The sequence below is a fragment of the Apteryx mantelli genome, chromosome 6 (assembly GCF_036417845.1).
Source record: "Apteryx mantelli isolate bAptMan1 chromosome 6, bAptMan1.hap1, whole genome shotgun sequence".
In the NCBI taxonomy this organism is placed as follows: Eukaryota; Metazoa; Chordata; class Aves; order Apterygiformes; family Apterygidae; genus Apteryx; species Apteryx mantelli.
In genome coordinates, this window is record NC_089983.1 from 37,163,397 (window position 1) to 37,183,324 (window position 19,928).

Here is a 19,928-nt window from a genome sequence, read left to right on the forward strand (position 1 = left end):
CGTTCATGTTCTGATTTGTTGGGGGGGGGGGTCTACATGCTTTTTTTACATGTTAATCATTAGATTGCCTCAGTGCTGAATGGCCTTTGCTTTGTTTGAGCTTAGCTTAAACCTGTGCTTCAGCCCCCAAAAGTGTCACTTTTAACCTGAGAGAAGGGGTTTGCACTGGTCGTATTAAATAGCAAAATGCACGTAAATGAAACCAGCACAGCTTTTGCATGTTCATCTGGCTCAAGTGATCTGCTTCCCTTCCCAGCATTACGGGAGACATCGACAGCCTGAATTAATATGTGGAGTGATGCAGGATATTTGAACTCCTGTCAGTTATCTCACTCTGCTTTTTCCCAGCAGTAAAATGGATTTGTTCTGAAAACTGAAGAAGAAAGAAATAAGCTTGGCAGATGTAGCCAGTTTATGATTTATTCTGAATTTGTAGCCTGATCCAAATGCCATTGAAGTCTACAGAAATCTTTTGGGGGATTTCAAAAGGAATCTCGTCAGGCTCTTGATTAATATGCTGGGGAGCAGTGTGTGTGCATTTGGGGCCAAGGGAGTCTTGCACATCTCAGGGTTATTTTTTTGTTTTTTTGCTTTCTTTTTGAAGAGTTTGTATTCTCTGTGTCCATCCTTTCATGCAAATCTCTGTGTTCCCTGAACCATATGTATCTGGATTAAAAGGTAATATGAGAAGTGCTAGAAAAAGCTGGAGCCAAGTTTCGTTTTATTGCAGGAAGGCCTTGAAGTGATGTGGAGGGGCACAGCGCATCTGATGTTATGAGCTGTGGGAACATTATTTAGTGGTTGCAACAGAGATGGGTTTTTTGTCTGCCCTGCGTACACCGCCTGCCTATTAGCCTCGTGTCCAAGCTCTTTCAACACGTGCTTGTGCTCGTGTGCCTGCTCTGAGCAAATTTAGGGGCACAATTGAAAGGCGGGACGAAGGAAGAGAGAAGACTTAAACCGCATGATCTCCTTGCATGAGGCCCCAGTGCTGCTCGCCATGTCCCCTCTCGGGCGCACGCGGGGCAGGTCAGTCTCGTGTGCTCTGGTGAGCTGCCAGGTCAGAGTTTCATGAGGCCATGGAAGTGGGTGACCTTAATCGAGGTAATTAACCCTGCTGAAGCATCTGGAAGTAGAGGTGAGCAAAAACTGCAGCAGAATTTAGCATGCAAGATCCTTTAATTTTACGGTTATTTGCAGTGTTTCCTAGATTGCAAAGTTTCCAGATTTTTCTAGGATGGGAAGGGTCACTGTGTTATGTATAAAAACAAAATAGACTTTGCATCTTGATTTGTTCCTAACCTTATTGTTGTGGGATAGGATCAGTTGTCTCTCAGGGGTAGTTTTAATTAATGTTTGCAAAACATTTTGTAGTTCTTGGGAGAAATGCATCACAGAACTGCAGAGTGCTATTACTAGAGCTATTTATTAGATTCTAGCCCATACCTAAAACCTCCTGTTTGTAATTGTCTGCAATCATGTTTCAGTGCAAGTTGTGAGCTTTCAAAATCCTTTGGAAAAGCTTGTCTTTTAAAATCTTCCCCCCCCCCCCCCAAAGTGGGAGGGAATCACAGATGATCTTTCACATGATTCTTCTAACACCCAGTCATTCATCAGCAGAGACTTAAAGATAATAAACTTTTTGTTTAAGGCAATTACTTAATCTCGACAAACTCCTGTGTTAAGCAGGGCTGTTAACTGAGCGGGCCATAAATCAGCGTGTTGCCAGGTGGGTGAGTATTCTGAACTGCAATCGCTCTTCAGGACCTTCCCAAGACCCCTTCCAGTCGTAAGCACCCTAATTACACAAGCAGCATGCTAACAACAAGCACTTTGCATGAGCTGCCCGGAGAACGTGCTGCAAACTGCACTGGGACCATTTTTAACACCAGTCAGAACATTTTCATACCAAGGCAGGATGATACATGGGAGTTATTAGCCAGCACCAAAACCGCAGCTGGGTAAAACTGATAACTTCCTCACCCCTCTCCCAGTAAGACTGTGTTCGCTGAAAAGTGGCAAGCTGCCTTTCACTTGGGTGAAAATTGGCGCATGCAGTGTCCTGTCACTCTTTATGGACTGGGAGCGCTTTTGATGTCCTGAAATATAAAAGCTCCCAAAACTCCTCTTTGAAGGCTACTGAGGTGCTTATTGCCTGGGAATAGGTGCGAGCAAAATTCCCGGCCCCATAATTGTATCATGACTCTTAATAAAAAACATACTATTTCACTTCCATTTCCAGAAAGAAGTTTGATCAAAATGCATTGTATGGGGGTTTTCCAAACTCTATTTGTTCAATTTACAAATAATATAAATAGACCTTTCATATGGAGGAAGGTTTTTCAAGCCTTTGCCTATAGAAACAGTTTGATTTCAGTTTATTTTAGTGCCTGGAGGAGCAGATGCATAAAGAAAGCAAACTCACTTCTGTGGTTTGGATTGGAGAGGCTAGAAATGCCAGCGTGGCACTTGAAGCACAACCTTGTCCTGGAAGAGTGAGAAAGTCTTTGTAGCATGAGCGGGTAGGGGTGTCCTCGTGATGGTAGCAGGCAGCTCTGTGGTGGGAGAGACCGTTCAGGTAGGCCTTTGCTTAGGGTGGGCTGGTGTGCTCTTTCTTGTGGGCACTTGCACCTGTGCTTTCATGAGATTTAAGCATGTCCTTCAGAGTTTTCTTCTGCAAAGCTGCTTTCCAGCTCCTGCAAGTTACCTTGTGCCAACAGCTGCTGTTGTGCTGCCGTATGGATTCTGGGATATGTATTTAGTTTGCAAAGGCCAAGTCAGTGCAACTACTCTAAGCACAGTTTGACCAACCTATGCATAAGCAGCTGTGCCCTCTCCCAGGCAAGCATCTGGGAGGCTGTGCTATGAGGTAGTCCACGAAGCTCCTCCATCTGAACACCAGCCTTTGGGAAGGGTGGTAAGTTGTTTTTCACTGGGATGTGTTCTTCACACATACAGCCACACAAACAGCCTGGCTGCTGTAATGGAGAGAGTGGCTTAGAGCAAGGACGAGTGGCCGGAGAGGTCAGGACTGCTGCTTTCAATGGCAGCCAGGGCCCGTGCTGGCCAGAAGAGTTTGCTGAACTGCAGCCGAAGGGTGTTCGTTGCTTGCTCTTGCACCAGCGATCTTGTGCTAAACTGGTTCTGGGAGTAGATCCAGCTGAAAACCCATGTGATAAAAATATTAGGTGATTAGTTTTCAACTGGATGAACAATCTGAGCTGCCTGGGTGTATGATTGTGAGTGCTGGTGCCACCTCAGGGGAGGAGTGTGAATGCGTGGCTGGGGACGTGAGGCAGGGTGGATCTGAATGCCAAAAGCCATCCCCATCTGTAGACCTGCTCCTGAGGCTGTAGCTTGGGATGATGCTCAGGAATAGCCTTTTGTTTGCATGAGTAGAAGGTGTGTGGTCAGGGCTCTGCTAGATTTGCTATAGGAGGAGAAGTGTCATGCAGGGAGCGCTGTGTCATAGCTAATGCTCTCTACCTCCTTCTTTTGCCAGTTTTGCCCTTTGGTTCTTGAGCAGCCTGATTGTCTCCAGTCCATGACTGCTAAACTTCCCCTTCCCTCCACATCTAATTGTGGAGACCCTGGGTCTGGTCATGTGGGATGCAGTTGAAGGCATTTGTGTCCTCTGGTGCCTCCTGGTTATAAAGGGCAATTAATGGTATGTCCCATAATGCCTCCACGTAATGGCAAGTTACAGTTTATCCTTGTTTTATAGACGAGCTGAAGCAGTTGCACTTTGAGAAGCGAGGAAAGGTTTGCCCAGATTTAAAAATCAAGCTCTGGGAGCGGATGAGCTGGTTGTGGTGTAGCGCAGTATGCTGGCATTCACCTGCCTGTGATGAACTTGCACTCGGCTCTCTGCTCCCCTGCAGAGCAGCCTTGAATGAGAGACAGGATCTCTGTCAGGACCTCATTTGCATGTGCATTAAATGCAGTTCTCTTTTCTTGGGGTACCAAGAAAAAGAAATGCCTTGAGGATGGTGCGCACCTCCCCGCACCCTGGTAGCAGGGACCTTGGGAGATTGGACCGGGGCCATCTAGGAATGCTCAAGACACTTAGCGGTTGGCTGAGGTTCGCACAGTCCCTGTTCACAACCGCTTTCAAGGGATGCAGCTCCCACTGTGAAATGAGCTTTAACATGAAATACACAGGGGAAAATGCTGCTAGAAGAATTTGCCATTCATTGGCTCAGTCCCAAAGCAGTCAATGGCAAATCTCCTTGGCCCGGTTTTTTGGAAACTGCTGCATCAGCTGGAGTTGCAAGTGGTTAGCGAGTCTGAAATTCAGGCTGCTGCTGGCTTCCAAGGAAGCAGGATGATGCTTCATAAAAACTCAGAAAAATTTTTCCCCTAAACCTGTAGGAACGTTTTCCTCCTTAAACCTAGCAATCTGGAGGAATCTGCATTCTTGTGTGGATGTTTTTGACATGCTGATTTTTCTCCTACTGCCTTTAACTGTAACACACTTAAAACCTCATCCAGGCAGGCACAAGTTTACCCACCATCTGGTCTGCCCCCACCTCCCTCCCTGCTCCTTAAGCTCCGGGATTTCTTGCTAGCTGGTTGGGATTTTTTCTCCCCCCCGCCCCTTTTTTCCATTCTCTTGCAGCAGCTGTTGGGAGAACAAGCCCCAAGATCCATCTGGCCCTTCAAGCTTATCGGCCTGTGTGTTTTCTTGACAAAGCTGCACTGGCTTCGCTTTAATACAACAGTTACATTATATAACAGCAGCGTACTAGAAAAGCAAACTTCCTTCTCTTTGATTGAGCTGCCTTTCTCCCTTTAGAATTGCAGCCACAGTCGAACCACAATGTAGCCTCAGATCTGAGTCAGTCTAGAGGGCTTCTTTTTTTCTTTTTTCTTTTTTCCTCCCCTCTCCTCTGCTTTCTGGAGGAGTTGGCACAGTCCTGTGTTATTAGGACATAAGCCAGCTTGTTCTAGTGGAATTTCCTGTCTGATTTTAATTTCCCCCTCATTTTTTTTTTCCCCCCCTCAAAGTGAGACAGAAAAGCTTTTTAATTGCACTGCCGTAGGTTGGCCTTTCGGGATATTATTATTCTTATTAAGTACTTCCTGTTGGGATGCAGCACACAAGTAGAAGTAACAAGGCGCTCGGTGCCGTCAGGGCTTGTGGCCTCATTGTTTGTTAATAACTGTCAGATTGGCAGCGTCCTCGAAATACGTTTTGGTGTGACAGCCTGGCAATTAAGTGATTTTTTTCAAGACTCTCCATGTTTGCAGCTCAGGACCTGTGGAATTAATAAGCTGCATCAGGCAGTTTGGTTTTGTTTTCTGCTGTTCAGAAATTGCAACTCTCCACTTGCTGAAGGCAAAGTTGGGGGCAGCAGAAGTTTTTGTCCTGGAAAAAGACATCAGGTCCTGCCACCAGGTGTGATGGGGCGTGTTGGCCGGCAGCAGCACCACCCGGCCGGCAGATTTGCCTCCCGTTGTCCAGCCCCATCCTAACCTCTGCGGCTTATGTCCTATGTCGACTGAAGCATTTAAGCAGACTCATCCCTTGGCATTGCGCCTGACTGTGCTCCAGCAATGAACACGTTTGGCCCAAGATGCTTGTTGTGATCGAAGCCGAGGGCCTCGACAGCAACACTTTGTGCTGCGGCTCAGACTGAGGCTTTGGTGACTTTGCCAGCAGCTGCCTAGAAGTGGAGCAGGTTGCCATGCGCAGTTGCTACGCTGATGTTTTAAATTTCGTTTTGTCCCAGAGAAGAACTCAAGGCTCACTTAGGAGAAAAAGGCTATTTTTTTCCTAAATTTGCCAGGAAGTGAAAGTTGTCAGCAACGTGTTTCAGGCACTTCCCGTGTTGGCAAATATTGTTGCAATAAAGTCAGTGTTTTGAGTTCATCACTTCCATATTCTTCTTATATTCTAAAATATAATAGGTCCTAAACCATTTTGATCTTTCTGGGGCTGTTTTTGACAGTATCTGTAAGTTCCTCTAAAATGTTTTTTCACTTTTGAAAACTGTTGTACTTAGCCTTGTGCCAACTCAAACTATTTGGGACTTAGGGCCAGTAGCAGCAGTGCTGCTAAAGAGACTTTTCTAATTATTGTGCTTCAGGAAACCATCGAAGCTTAGGTATTCAGGTGAATCTCAGGCAACCCTCTGCAGGACTGCCTCATACTCGCTGGGGTCCCCATGGCAGAACCTGGCTGTTCTCCTGGCTGGAAACTTATTCTTTCATGTTATTTATCCTTCCCAGATGTATAAAAATAATGATTTGTCCCCTTAAGGCAACCATATAGCAGTAACCAGAAGACCCCAGGACTGTGGTAAAATAATAAATAATGCATCGCCTTTATTCAGACTCCCACCTGAGTGTCTCAAAGTACTTTCGTAGACTTGAATAAATTCATCTGCACAATCCTGTTTTGAAGCTGTTGAAAATTTTGGGTACAACCTGTTTTACAGGAGCAAAAATAGATCTTTCAGTGTGAGTTTTCTGCATACTTCAGAAAATGCCTGTTTTCTCACCAAGAAAAGTGCCTGAAAGCCTACGCTTTTAGTGAAACCTGAATTCCGGTGCAAAGCCAGCTGACATGCGGGAGCGCGTTGCAGGAGTTTCCTGGCGTCCTTGTCCCCCCCGCTGGCAGCAGCCAGGTTCCCCCTTGCCGGCGGTGCCCGGCCGAGACTGAAAGCCCCGGCGGCAGGATTTCAGAGCAGCAGAGGTATTTCAGGGTTTGAGTCCTTAATGAAAAGGCTACATTTTCTGTAGAAAATGTCAATGAACTTCTACATTTTTAATCTAAATTTTCCATGTGGAAAGAAAGACCATTCTTAGCCTCACTGTAATTGTTGTAACTCTTTTGCCCAGGAAAACAGACAGTTTTAATGCCCTTAACGAAGGTCACATGGCACACCAGAGTGAGCTGAGGAGAGGTGCCACGAGCTTTAAGATGGGTTAGACGTTGAGATGAATGAGAATATAGAGATGAACAAGGACCTGAGTTTGTGTAAGCATGCTGCTTTTTTCTTGGGGTGGAGAAGAAATGTACGGGCAGTTCCTCCAGCGCTGTTTTCCCCAGCTGACTGAAGCCCTCACCATTGGGATGGTGCAGGACGCGCTCTCTTATTCCGCTTGCTGTGTGTCTGGCAGCGTCCTGCGACCTGGTGGTGGTTAGGTGGAGATCGAACATGTTCATCTGCAATGTCTGATGGCTTTTTTTAAAGCGTGAGTCCAGGAACATACTTTATTATGCATAAAGCAAGAACCCCATCTGCATTGACTCCCAAAGCCTGTGTCATTGCAGGGAGCTTAGCTATGTGGTCTCTTTGGCTGGAAGAGAAGCGAACAGGTTTCAGGGCTTTAAAATGTGCTATGCTTGGGTTGAATCTGTAGAGAGGTGCATTTTTGGGGTTCTAGCAATTTTGTTGGAGAAGTGGTAAGCTGAGAGGCAAGTGTTCTTGATTTCGTTTTCTGCTCCTCATTGTACCTCAGTTTCTCCAAGTGTGAAGCTGCTCTGACTCTGTGTTGCAGTTGCTTCTCAGTGTTGGTTCTATAATGCTTGTTTTGAGGCTTCTTTGTTATTTTTTTATAGCTGAAGAATGGCAAGGTATTTTTGATTATTTCTTGCTTACTCTTGACACATCTGCATCCTGGTAGACTCCTCCTCCCTTCTCCTACTGCCCACACTCCCACAAGATGTTTATCCTTACCTGAGCTATTTGTCCTACAGAAGCTCCCGTTGTATTCTTTATCGCAACTGCTCACTTGAACGGAAAGGTCAGTTTGCTGCACCCAATCCACAGTGATACTAAGCACCTTACCTTCTCCAGCATCCTGACAAGCGTTGTCCAAATAAAATGGCTTTCTACATCAGGACTCCCCATCTTTCTTCATTGTGCTTGTTAGAAGAAGGGAGAACTGGTTGTTGCCATGGAGCAAAGCTGGTTGAACGTCTTTCAAGAAACCGTGTGCTCCTCAGGACAGGAGAAGGGTTTCCCTCAGGTGAGCTGGTGGGATCCTGCCTCATGTACGTCTTTGCTATAATGTTCATAGCAGGCCAGAATGAATCTTTTCCCAGTTAGTAATTATTATCTTAATTATTTTATCCATGAAGTTCCTCTCTTGTCAAAGCCACTGAGCAGCTAATAAAACAACTTAACAATTAACCAATAATAATTGAAGTATGTTGTGTGAAAACCAAACCAAGTGCTAGCAAACCAAACAAAAGCAGAGCACGCACACTGCAGTTGTGTTTATAGTAGTCTGCTGGAATCATTATACACGTTGATACAATAATACTGAGCACTTAATTACCACATCATTTCTGAAGTGCTGTATAAACATTAACCAAACCTCCGAGGTAGGGAGGTATTATTATCCCCATTTTAAAATGGGGAAATTCTGACGCACCTAGTTTTAGTCAATAATTTAGTGTCATGAAGTCAGGCAGCTGGTGGAGCTGGAGCTGGAGATTGCAGCTTCATGTCCGGTCCACCAACCTGCAGAGGGTTTTTGGAGGCAGAAAAGCTGTTGCTGCAGCACCTAGAACAGCTTTGCCTGAAATGTGCCATGCTACGGTTCAGAGAGGACAGTTATTCCTTGAGACACATGTTCATCTCTATGCTTAAAAGATATGCAGATTGGTGTAATTAGCAACCACGTAATTACCTCTTTCTGAGGTAAGCGTGCATTGACATTAAAGTTGAGTATTTGAATGGGGGCTTGATGGGGGCTAAGAGGCAGCTACCGTATGTTTCTGTTCCCCCCCCTTCCTCCCTATATTGATTTGAATGATAGTTCTGGGAATGGCTTTCCCTGCAAAGCAGTTAATGTTGTGTGTGGTAATACATGACTTCATCAGAGGAGAATCCCACAGGCGTACCAGTGTGATCTGCTCTGTCATGTTTCTGTGACCCAATTTTCCCCGTTCTTTGTCTCGGACCTTCCCTGACCCCAGCCCTATTATCTCTTCCAATAATTCACCCGGGCCATTATTAATGGTGCATTAACTTTGGCTGTGCTTTCAGTAAAGATGTTTTTCTTGTGCTCATTCATTCGCTCAACTCACTTAAACAGCGAGATCATTATTCCGGGGACGTCACATAAACACAAAAACATCTCCCTCGCCGATACCTACAACCCCGAAGCGCTGGGCGACAGGGGCAGGGTTGCAGCTCCAACACTGAAAGGCCAAGGAAAAAACATCAGAGGGAGGCAAGTAGCCACACACGCACTCATTCATCCAGGGCCAGGTTCGACTTCCCTTCCCACACAGCACGCACGTTCCAGCTGCGCCGGCACGGGCGTAAGCCCGGGAGCAGAGCGCTGCACCAGTGCCCACGTGACTTGCTCCGAAGCGAGTCCTGCTGAGCTCGGGGGGACTCCGCGCTGCCTAATGTGAGGGGAGTCGCTACGCAAAGGCTTTGGAGCAAAGCCTGATTCATTATTCGCTGTTTCAAAACAAACCTGAAATTTGCTGTCTTGGAGTCAGTGGGGGCCAAAATGTGTCATTTTAAAATATACAGTGTGGATAACAAACAGGGACTTCAAAAAGCATAATAACAAAATGAATGTTGTCTCTGATTTAATTCTCACTTGATGCTGTAGGCTTCTTTTGCTGAAGGGCACTTCGTGTTTGTTGTAGCTGTAGCCTTGCCTTTGAGTAGAGACTGAAATTTCCGCATCTAGGAGAAAATGTGGACAGTAAGAAGGATCTTTGCTCTAGAGATGGGAAAACTCGCAAGTGCATCTTCTGATGACTTAGAGTTTTATATGTAGTGTCTAGCATGGGTAGTGGTTACTTTGCTATTATCCTTTTCAAAGGAGATGAACCTGAAAAAAAAAGCACCAAGTGTTGCAAACTGCATTGTTGCACTAAATGGCATCTCTGCCATCTCTGGTAATACAGACCTGGCTCACAGAAATACAGCATTAATGCTGTGTAAGCACTAGGAGATGCTTACCACCATCTTCTGGGACATCCCCCTTTTCATTTTCTCTGGGTCAACTGTTTGTGCAAAGTTGCTAGTGCCACCTTGGTGACAGGATTGTGTGAGCTGTTGTCTGGAGAAGTTTTTCTCCTGCTAATCCAAATCAGTCCAATACCCTTGGACTCTGAAGCCTTTCAGAGATAAAGTTGCAGTTTCTGCCTGCTGTGGTTGAAGGCCACAGGCTGAGGTGTCTCAGCTTCGCTGTCTCTGGAAGCTGCTACTTGTTTGACCATGTAGACTTGGGCAAGTTATTTTACTTAACCCCGTTTCAGTCCCCCATAAGTAAAAAGGGATGTGTATCAAATGGGTATAAATGCTTCTCTTCCTAAGGTGAGGTGAAGCTTAAATAGTCTTTGCAAGGCAATTTGTGATCCCTTTATGAAAGGGATCATGTGTTATAGGAGACATAGGAAATCAAGCCAAAAGGGATCTCAGGAAATCATTATTTGTTTTTCCTCTTTTATAAAAATGAAATGTGTCTGGAAAAAAGTGTTACAAGTACTGAATTATTCAGGTAGAAATCTTCCTCTTTTTTTTTCCTTAACAAGTAGCTTTTCTGTTGATTGCAAAAAGACTGTGCTCCATTCCTGACACGGCAAAGCATCCCACTCGGAGCCGGGACGACTTGCTTCTGGGGGAGATTTATTCAGAGGGGCGTCCGCAGGAAAAACACGTTCTTGGAGCCCATCTCCTGGCCTGCGCAGCGTGCATGTGGTTTAGATAAACCGGTGGGATTCCCGGGGCATATCGGATGGCACGGAGCATGCCTGCTGCGCTCCTCGTGGTGTTTTCCTATCCCCGCTCTTGCTGCGGCCCTGACCTCTGGGGTTACTACGCCAGAGCTCCGAGGGGGTAACATAAAACGTCCTTTAAATGCCTGTCGGTTTTGGAAAGCTGATAACAGGCGCAGTAGTTCGGATTTTCCCCTGTCTGTTGCCGTTCCTACCATCGGGGGCCACTGTCTGTTTCCAGTTACGTGGATTCATTCAAGCCCCTCGGAGAAAGAAGGGCTTTCAAAATGTTTTTTGTCAAAGCAGGCTGCAAAGTGTAACAATTCAGTGGTGTGGGGTCCCATTGCTTTAAAAGGAAGGAGAAAAAAAAGAAGAAAAAGAATCACGCATGCAGGCTGAAGTATTTGGAATAGAAAAAGATTACTTGACCCTTCGTAATTCTCCTTTTTGGGCTCAAAAAGAGTTGCTGCTGTGGGTGATGTCAAAACGGCTCCTTTGCTCGCTGTACAAACCAATACATGTGGTGTATGTTTCTCTTGAAGCACAGGCTTATCTGCGGAGATAATCAAAAGCCTGCATCATCCTCAAAAAATGCCTGTTTCTGATGCCTCCCTCCCCGATTCCTGGGATTTTCGGCAAAGGGACATCCCCTTTAAACTTGCATTTCTGCTTCATATCTTTTCTCTTTGAAGCCAGAGGGTTGGCTGGTCTCTGAATAGAAGAGGATGAGAATATAGCAGTGGGAGGTCCGTGTCTTGCTAATAAACCTTGGCCAGAAAATCAGCTCTGACAAGTGGGGACAGGTAGCAGCATCTTTTTCCTTATCAGCCCGTGCGGCGCGGCAGACGCATTCCTGTAGGAGTAGCGGTTGGGTGCAAGGTGGGGCTCCCATCTGTGGGTTTCTAATGTACCGTCGTACTTTACCTCAGGAGCTGCGTGCCATAAACTTAATGAAGAGCGATGTTATTTCTGTACAAAACACTCTGGGGTTTTTTTCCCTTGTCCCTGCCCATTTGATACTGCTTTGATTTGTTCTTCAGTTTTCTCTTCCTTCCGCGGGCGCCAGAGAAAATGTTGACAGGACTTTTGAGGACCCTGTTTTGTGCTTTCGCGGTTCACTGGGTTGTGCCTAATGGCTGGGCATGGCTAAACCTTCTCCTGGGGAGAAACTTTCCCCAGGCCTGCTGCTAAAAACTTCTTCCACCTGTGTATAGTAATCATCACTAACACTAATTAGGCAGGTTTGGGGTTAAATCTGCAAAGATTGCTTGGGTTTGGTAAATCCTCTGCCACCGCAAAGCAGATAATGCTAAACAAGAGATTGCCTTGATTAGATTAAAGTTGGCAAATTCATTGCCCTAATCATCATATTGCCCTTCCCATGGCTATTCAGAAATAGATCACCATGACTTACTTGAAGTAATTGAATATAATTGTCTTTTTAAATCGTATGTGTGAAACATCCATCTTTGTTAATGGCGTGTGTTGCTGTTCTGCTGCCAGCTCGCTGCTCTCTTCAGCAGGGGTGGGAACAAGAAGCAGAGCAGGGCTGACGTTTATGAATTGGTAGTTGATTGCCTATAAAACCATTCATTATTTCTGACCAAGCACCTGGCAGAGAATAAAAAGGAGCGACACTAACAATCGTAGCCGGTAGGTTTGGCTGATGCTCCAAGGAAGGGAAGCCCTAAAGTGGAACGTGTCAAAGGGAAGTCACCAAAAATAATCATTTCCTTTGCCCTCGGCTGGAATAAAACACAGCACGTGGCTGTGTTGGGAAAAGACAACCAGAGAGTGAAACAGGAGCCAAATAAAAGTGAAATTGCTGACTCCCCCACTGTCCAAATAGGTTGAAATGCTAAACCAACCCAACCATGTGAGTGGGAGGGAGGAAACGCATGGAAATTTTTCTCCCATTAATAATCAGAGGTGTGAGGAGGGAGGAATTCTTTTCAGATGTTTGTTTTTATGCTGACAGCTAGCTAGGAAAGGAGGCCAAGCAACAAACCCTCCATGTCTTATTTTTCCCAGCTCTCCAGAGTGACAGGGAAGGACTCGTCTTCTTCCCCACACACACACAAAAAAATTACAGCTATTACCTTGAGATTCAATCATTTAGTAATTGGCAGTTACAAAGTAAGACATACTGGGCCTGGTTTTTAAGAGACCTTGGCATTTGACCTCTCGTTCTCAATGGTTTTGTCTGTACTAGTGAACCAGACTGGTCCAGGGAATGGGCCCAAGCGTTACCATATGGCTGCCCGTACTGTTCAGACATTTCCACGACGCCCAGCACAGTTTCGGCCCACGTCAGCCAGCGCTTTCCTGCGATCTGGGGGTTAACCTAGCCCTGGATCCGCTCGCTGTAGGCAGGGTGACCACCCTGATTTGGGAGGCTGTGAAAGTTTTCCTATAGGGCTGTGCAGGTTGGACCGGGGGCCGCAGAAGGGTCCCTGCTCCTCCGTATTTATCCGTATAGCATAAATACAGGGGCTGAACACTGCAGAAAGTCTAGCACAGGGGCTCATGCTAGCAGGGATGTTTCTGTCGCCTGGCACGGAGAAGGCTGTGCAGAGACGGTTTGATTTTGTGACCGTGCTTGGTGCACAGCGATATAAAATCCTGGCCCTTGGATAAGTCCCATGCGGAGAAAGGATACCCTTGGCCTGCAGAAGGTCCCACATGCCTTTGGGGGGGGGGGTGAGTCCTCCTTGCCCCCCTCTCTCCAGTCCCCACGGCAGCTGGGGCTTGCGGCCTTAGCATGCGGCCAAGGGACAACAGTGTCCCCGGGGGTGGGCAGCGTCCCTTGGTGTCTGCCAGCCCGGCCAGCAGTTTGGGCCGAGCATGGTTTGGGGAGGACAGAGGCTGTATGGCGCACCGTGGGTTGGAGATGGGATGTGACTTTTTGGTGCTGGCTGAACTGTGCTGCATTTCTGACCTGGAAAAACACCGACTGCCTCTTAAAATGAAGCCTCCTTACAAGTGTCTTTATGTAACAGATCATCCCTACGCCGTACGATTAAAGGGTGAATCGTTCTCCCGCCAAAGCAAATCCTGAAGGACGCAAGTTTATTCTCTCTCAGGGCTCCTTCGGGGGGAGGCGGGGAGGATCAGACGGGGGAAGCGGTTAACAGGGTCCCTACTGTGTCCTGGCATTAGGCGGGCTGCAAAAATGCTCCCAGTGTGTCAGGTTGCGCGCGGTGCCAGCCCTGCGCTGCAGCACGCAGAGCGAGTCTGCTGTGGAGCCTTAAATACTTCCCAGCCCGACTACCTCAGCTTAACGCCTTTCAGCCGAGTTGGCAGGAGGGTTGTTTTTGTGTAGTCTCTCACCTCTCCCGGCAGCCGGGCTGACTCGCTTGTGCTGCGCTGCGCTCGGGGACGGCACGTTGCGATGGGAGCAGGAGCCTCGGATCCTCTTGCTGATATGCTGGGAAAGAAGCATTTGGGGATTTTGTGCAGGTTTTCCACGGTGGACCCAAAAGGAGCCCAGCCTCGCTCGCCGGAGTCAGCGTAGCTCTGCTGCAGCTGGAGTTGCCGATGCGAAAGCCTGAATTTTAAGTCTTTTGTAGAAAAAAAGAGTTTGGCGCTATTGGAGTTTGCTTAACATCAGCGAATGACTTGGCCCAAGCCTTGACACTTTTGGATGGTGCTTTTCCCCCTTTACAGAGAGATGCTACCTGTCGTGGAGGCAAGTTACAGAGAAATACTGAATGCAGACTGGGTTTTGAAATGCTCTCTTGGGGGGTTGGTTTTGGTTTTAATCTCCAGTTATACAGAAGGGCCTCTGCAAGAAGCCAGAGAGGGAATAGGAAGACTTGGGACAGTATTAGGCAATTTTTAATCAAGAATTTCCAACTGTTTGTAAAGATAGAACAAAACCAGCCTTTTATCTTTAAAACCAATCCCTGATACAAATCTAGAGATCAGCGTTATTATAGATGAGGTGAGCCCTATCAGAGGGCTATTGTGGTATCATTATTGAGGCTCTGCTAATTGTATTTCTTTAGCTTCTGTAGTTTTTGAACAAAAGGCTCAGGCGGCCAGGCAGAATTGCTGGGGGTGGTGTGGAGAAATAACCTGATGAATTTTCCATCAGCTCGACTCGCTCAAGTATTCTCGCTGTAACTTTTGGGGTCAATAATAAATATTAAAACCTGTAGATTTAATAAGTCAATGTAGGTGTTCTCTGCCTTTTGAGACCACTTTATCTTTCCATCAAAGATGAAACAAGTTTCTCAAATGAATAAAAAATAGGGCCTCAAGTGATTACAAGTGAGAGCAATTTGGGCTCCTTTCTCAGAACCTGGCAGTAGGCATTTTTGAGCCACTTCTGACTGCCTACACAGTTTGCATTAGTGCTGCTCTCGCTGTAATATTTTTAGGTAAATATTTCCAGCCTGTGTGTACAGACCTTCAAGAAAGGTGTTTGCTGCCACACCAAGCATGAGGGACAGTGCAGGTCTGGATCCTGCCAGGCTCTGTTGAGTCTGATTTGCGTTGCAAGTCTAGTTTTCCTTGGTGCTTCCTATAATCTCCTCGAGTTCAAAGAGCGCTTAGCTGCTTGTCTTTGTCAAAAACCCTGTTGGAGATCTTTTATGTCAAAGATGTAGGATTTCTCCGCATGACTTTGATTATTTATTCATTCCACTTCTCTGGTGTATGATAGCGCTGATATCATGAAGACCCCTTGTCTTGCACTGCTCTTGCTCTGAAATTCATGGAGATTTAGTGCCTTTGAAATTGTTTTAAAAGGAAAGGAAAAGTTTTTGAAGTCCCTTTTTTTTTTCTTCTTCTTTTTCTATTCCCCTCAACAGTTCCGCAGCACATTTTTCCGGCCTTCCATGCTCCTTTGCCAATTGACATGCGCCACCAGGAAGGACGATACCATTACGAACCTCACTCTATCCACGCTATTCACGGGTAAGTCTTGCATCTCTGCTCCGACGTGTTGCTAAAAGGTTGGCAGCCTTCATTATGCAGAATCTGGCCATTGGCGCGCAGGGACTTGGCGTCCTGTTTGCAGGCTGGCCATGCCACCCTCGGCGAGACAGCCGGCCGTCCTGGGCCTCGCTTTCCTCATCTGATGGCAATGCTGACCTGTCTGCCGGGAGTGTTGAATATCTCAATTAAACCTGTGCAGTGCCTTATAGCAGTGGGATGGTAGTACAGTGTTTTTGTATCATTACTCAGCTGAGGTCACAGGGACAGGCACAGCTTGTATTTTTTGTGCCTGTGGTGTTTCACACTTCATAAAATACTTGGGTCATTTCTGGTGTTGTCTTGGCAAAGACCCAGCATGGCTTCCTCCATTTGGAGACCTCGCAGGACCGTGTCCCTCCCTCCGGTTTCGGGGGAAGGCGAAAGGCATACTGTTTGGCTTGATTTCATCGGGCGGCTGCTCTGATAAGCCATACGGCATTTTCAAAACGCGATAGAGACAGGTCCTCAAGTGGGTGTCAAGGCAGCCGCGATGTGCTTGGGAGAGGGCAGAGCCCTGGTTTTCAGCGACAACCTCCTTGGGAGAGGCTGTGCTCTCCGATCCCCTTGTGGCTGCTAATAGCAGCCGGCAGAAGGGCCGGTAGGGAGCTGGATCCCACGCAGCGGGTTTGGGAAGGGCAGGGGGACTCGCGGTTAAGCTCCTAGTGCAAGACTTAACAGTTCAATAGTCCTTGTTGCCTTGGGAAGCCATGAGGACACTCACGCTGAAGGCTGAGAGATGTCCAGGTGTTGGAGAAGCATCAGCCAGAGGAGAAGACAGGAGCATGCCTGCAACCAAGGTGGCCCCATGCTAGCTGCGGGCTGCACCTCCAGGGCTGGCATAGCTGCTGGAGCTCCTCTGAAGGTAGCAGGTGCCTGCTTTTAGGGCTATGCTGCCCAGCCCCATGCTGAAGGGCCATACCATGCCACCAGCCACCTGCCTGAGGAGCTTTGCATGCATCAAGCATGCCACCGTGGCTACGCACCCACCCAGTCCCTGTAAATGGCTGTTTGCTTGACTTTTAAACCAGGCTGCCACGGGCAGTGGGTGCTGCACAGCCTGTTATGTCTCAGTGTCCAGAGGACGCATTTTTCTCCTTTGTGTGCTTGTCTCTTCTCAGTGCTCTTGCCAATGAAGATGAGGAGAGGGTGTGATTACCCTAGTGCATGCACTTGGTTACTGACCTTCCTATTCCTAAATGATTTAATTGCTATGTTCATAAAGAGATTGGGGTTCATCGCATGTTAACTTTGATCAGTGCAGGGAAAAAGGAGCGAGGAGCTCTAAGCAGGAGGCTGTAGTGGCAGAGCTGTGCAGCCAAGAGTTTCTTCTCTCCTCGAAATGTGCCATCCTGGTGTCTCAGCCCCATGGAGGGCGAGGAGCAGCATGATGGGGTTGGTTGTCCCACAGCAGCTCTGAAATCCCTTTACCTGTGGCTCTCATGCAGGGCTCAGCCATCAGCTGAGGGGCAGGTCTCGGGTCACTTAGTGCAGAGGAATCCAAAAGGGCTGGGAACATTTTGCAGAAAGAGCAAGCAAAAGAGAACTAGGACTTATCATTTAGAAAACTCTTGATTTGCTTCCTCTGTTGTTTCCAAAATGCTCTGGAAAGCAGGACATTGGAGTCCTGCTGTGGTCTGATCATCCTGCCTGGGCCAGGGCTCACGTGGCCTTTAAGGGGCTGTTTGTAGAGCTGTGCTTTTTCTGGGGAGGTATGAGCAGGAGGAACAGCCCCTGGGAGGCGAGTGCTGCAGATGGCAGAAGTCAAGAAATCCATAGAGTTGCACAGCTAGGAGGGCTTTATTCTGTTTCCAAAATGCTGCAGGAAAAAATGATAGGGCATTCCCCCGTATCCTACCAGAAGACAAGTCATTTTCTTTTTGGCTGGCAGTCGGTTTGACTGGTTGTTTAAAGGGGCAGAGTAGTTTCATCCATGCCTGAGAAAGAAAGAACAGGTTGCTAACATGGGAAGCTGATATTTGTGAGGGGGCTGTATAAAATGGTCCTGACCTTGCCTGCAAATACATGCAAAACTGTAGAAAAAGGAAACACAGATTAATCCAAAATAGTTTGGGGAAACTATTAATAAAACGTAGCTATAGCTAGTACAGCACATGTTAACCTCTAAAGGGGAGAATATTCAAAACGGTGATTAGAAGAGAGGATTGGAGACGGTCAATTATTTGAATCAGGTTATTTTTGTACTCCTAAAAGCTGGAGACCCCAGGTTGCTACTGCAGAGCATGGTTAGGTCTGTCTTTTCCCCTTGCTGGTCCTTTGGAAATCACAGTGACCCTGCTCTCCTTCACTCCTCCTGGTGAGGATCAGGTACACTGCATCTACCCTGTAGAGTCATGGAGCATGGTCATCTCCAAAAAGCAACCCAGAGCTCACCAGCTGTTGACATGCTCCTGGGAATTACATCTGCCATGGGAGCTGGTGTTTTTTTATCTAGGGAATGTCCAAGTGGTCAATAAAGTGCTAATAATCCACTGTCCTAGCAATGGCCACACTTGTCTGGCTGTGGACCAAGAGCTGCCCTACTCAGAGCTTGGGGTGGATTTAAGTTTGTTGGTAAATACTACCACCCTTCTTCGGGATCCTTCACCTTCTCAGCAGCACCTCTCACAAAAACGACTTCTAAGGTTTTGGTGAGAAAACTTGGTCATTGGTCTTAGAAGAGGAAAGGTTGTTTTCTTTGAAACTGTTGGTAAGCTCAGCCTTATTACCTGGGCGTTGTGCTGCAGGGTGCCGCGGTGGATGGTGAAGCACCGAAGCTGAGCAGCAGATCGCCTCTCGGCTGTGTTCTTTGTGCAAAGGCTTCAGTGGCGTTTCTGAACCTGCGGAAGGTACTGCGTTTCGAGAACAGCCCAGGCTGAAAAACCAAATGCAGCTTTTGTGAATGTGTGCGTGCGTACGTGTGTTATTGCTGTGTCCTGGGCCTTATCCTGCTATCAATTTTTTTGAATTAAAAGAGGGTTTTCTTCTTTAATTTGAGAAGAGCCTGCATTTTAGGGTTAAGGGAATGCAACTTCTCTCCAGCTCTCTTTTCCAAATGCCCTAGGGTATAGCACAATCACACTGGGAAGTCTTCACTAGCTGTAGAGTTTCTCTTGACTGTTTTTTTTCTCTTTCAATTTTATCTGCAAGCATCTCAGCCTCATCACCCTCCCTTTCCTCTTCTACTTTTCATTCTGCCTCGCTTTTATCTTCCCATTCTGTCCTCTAGTCTCTGCTCTGGAGACCACAACACAGTGCTGACTCTCTTCTCTGGTGGAGGATGTCTGATGTAAAATCATCCAGAATATGGTGACAGGGCTGGACTAGAGCATGCTTAGCTGTTGCATGACTCCTGTTCGATGGGCTGGGTGGACTCTGCGGACACAGTTGAGACTCTAGAAATTTGTACTCCATCCTGGCAGTGCAGAAATCCATTCTTCTGTTTAAAGTAAATAACTAAAAAAAGCATGTGCACACTTTCACTCTAGAAGAACATGGTAAATGTTTGGAAGAAAATTTGAGTCACTGAGTTTTGGCTTTATGATTAATGTGATCAGTGCTTGACAGAGAGCCCCCAATTCATCAAGACCGTATTCTAGCTGTCTGCTGTCTTGCCGGTACCAAATTTATCTAATTACATGAACATCGCACAGCAAATTAAGTGTAGTCTCATTTGTTGTCAACTATTGGGTCTTATTATCTGCCTGCTGCATTATGTCAAAGGTTTGTTTCCTGATTGCGCGATGTGATATGGTTGTGCATTCCGCTTCATCACTGCTTGTATTTGGCCTAATGAGAGCATAAGTTATTTTATCCTCCCTGTAGGGAACTCATCTGCAAGGTTCTCTTGAGCAGGGCCATCTGTGGGACTCTTTTCTTGAGAATATGGGTGGGAGTATGGAAAATTCAAATAATAGAAGACCCATGTGCCAAAACAGGGGCCTGAAAGCCTTGCTGGATTTCTGCTTGCTTTTGTCTATATTGATCTCTGTCGTTTCCTTGTTAAGAAGCATGACAAATAGTTTTCAGGGCTCGAGTCTTTTTCCAAATCACTGAGCATTTAGTATATAGGTCTAGTCGCATAGCAGATCATGTTGGTAGTTCCTTGAAATGCACTTCCAATGCCTTTTTCAGGGTAAAATAGTGTTTCTTCAGTCATGAGGACATCACACTTTTTCATATACCCTCTGTTATTTTCACTCATTTGGTGATTCACCACTCATTTTTGGAAGTGGTAGTACCATTAAGAACAACT

The 19,928-nt window shown here is 46.6% G+C and overlaps 1 protein-coding gene across 6 annotated transcripts in view; it reads left to right on the top strand.

Annotated features, from left to right (window-relative positions):
- Positions 1-19,928, top strand: part of GLI2 (GLI family zinc finger 2) — a 205,656-nt gene that overhangs the window by 116,439 nt on the left and 69,289 nt on the right. For all 6 annotated transcript variants that reach the window (XM_067299278.1, XM_067299283.1, XM_067299282.1 and 3 more), the window contains exon 3: positions 15,511-15,616. In XM_067299278.1, the coding sequence (XP_067155379.1) occupies positions 15,511-15,616 (106 nt within the window). The remainder of the gene's footprint in view (positions 1-15,510; positions 15,617-19,928) is intronic.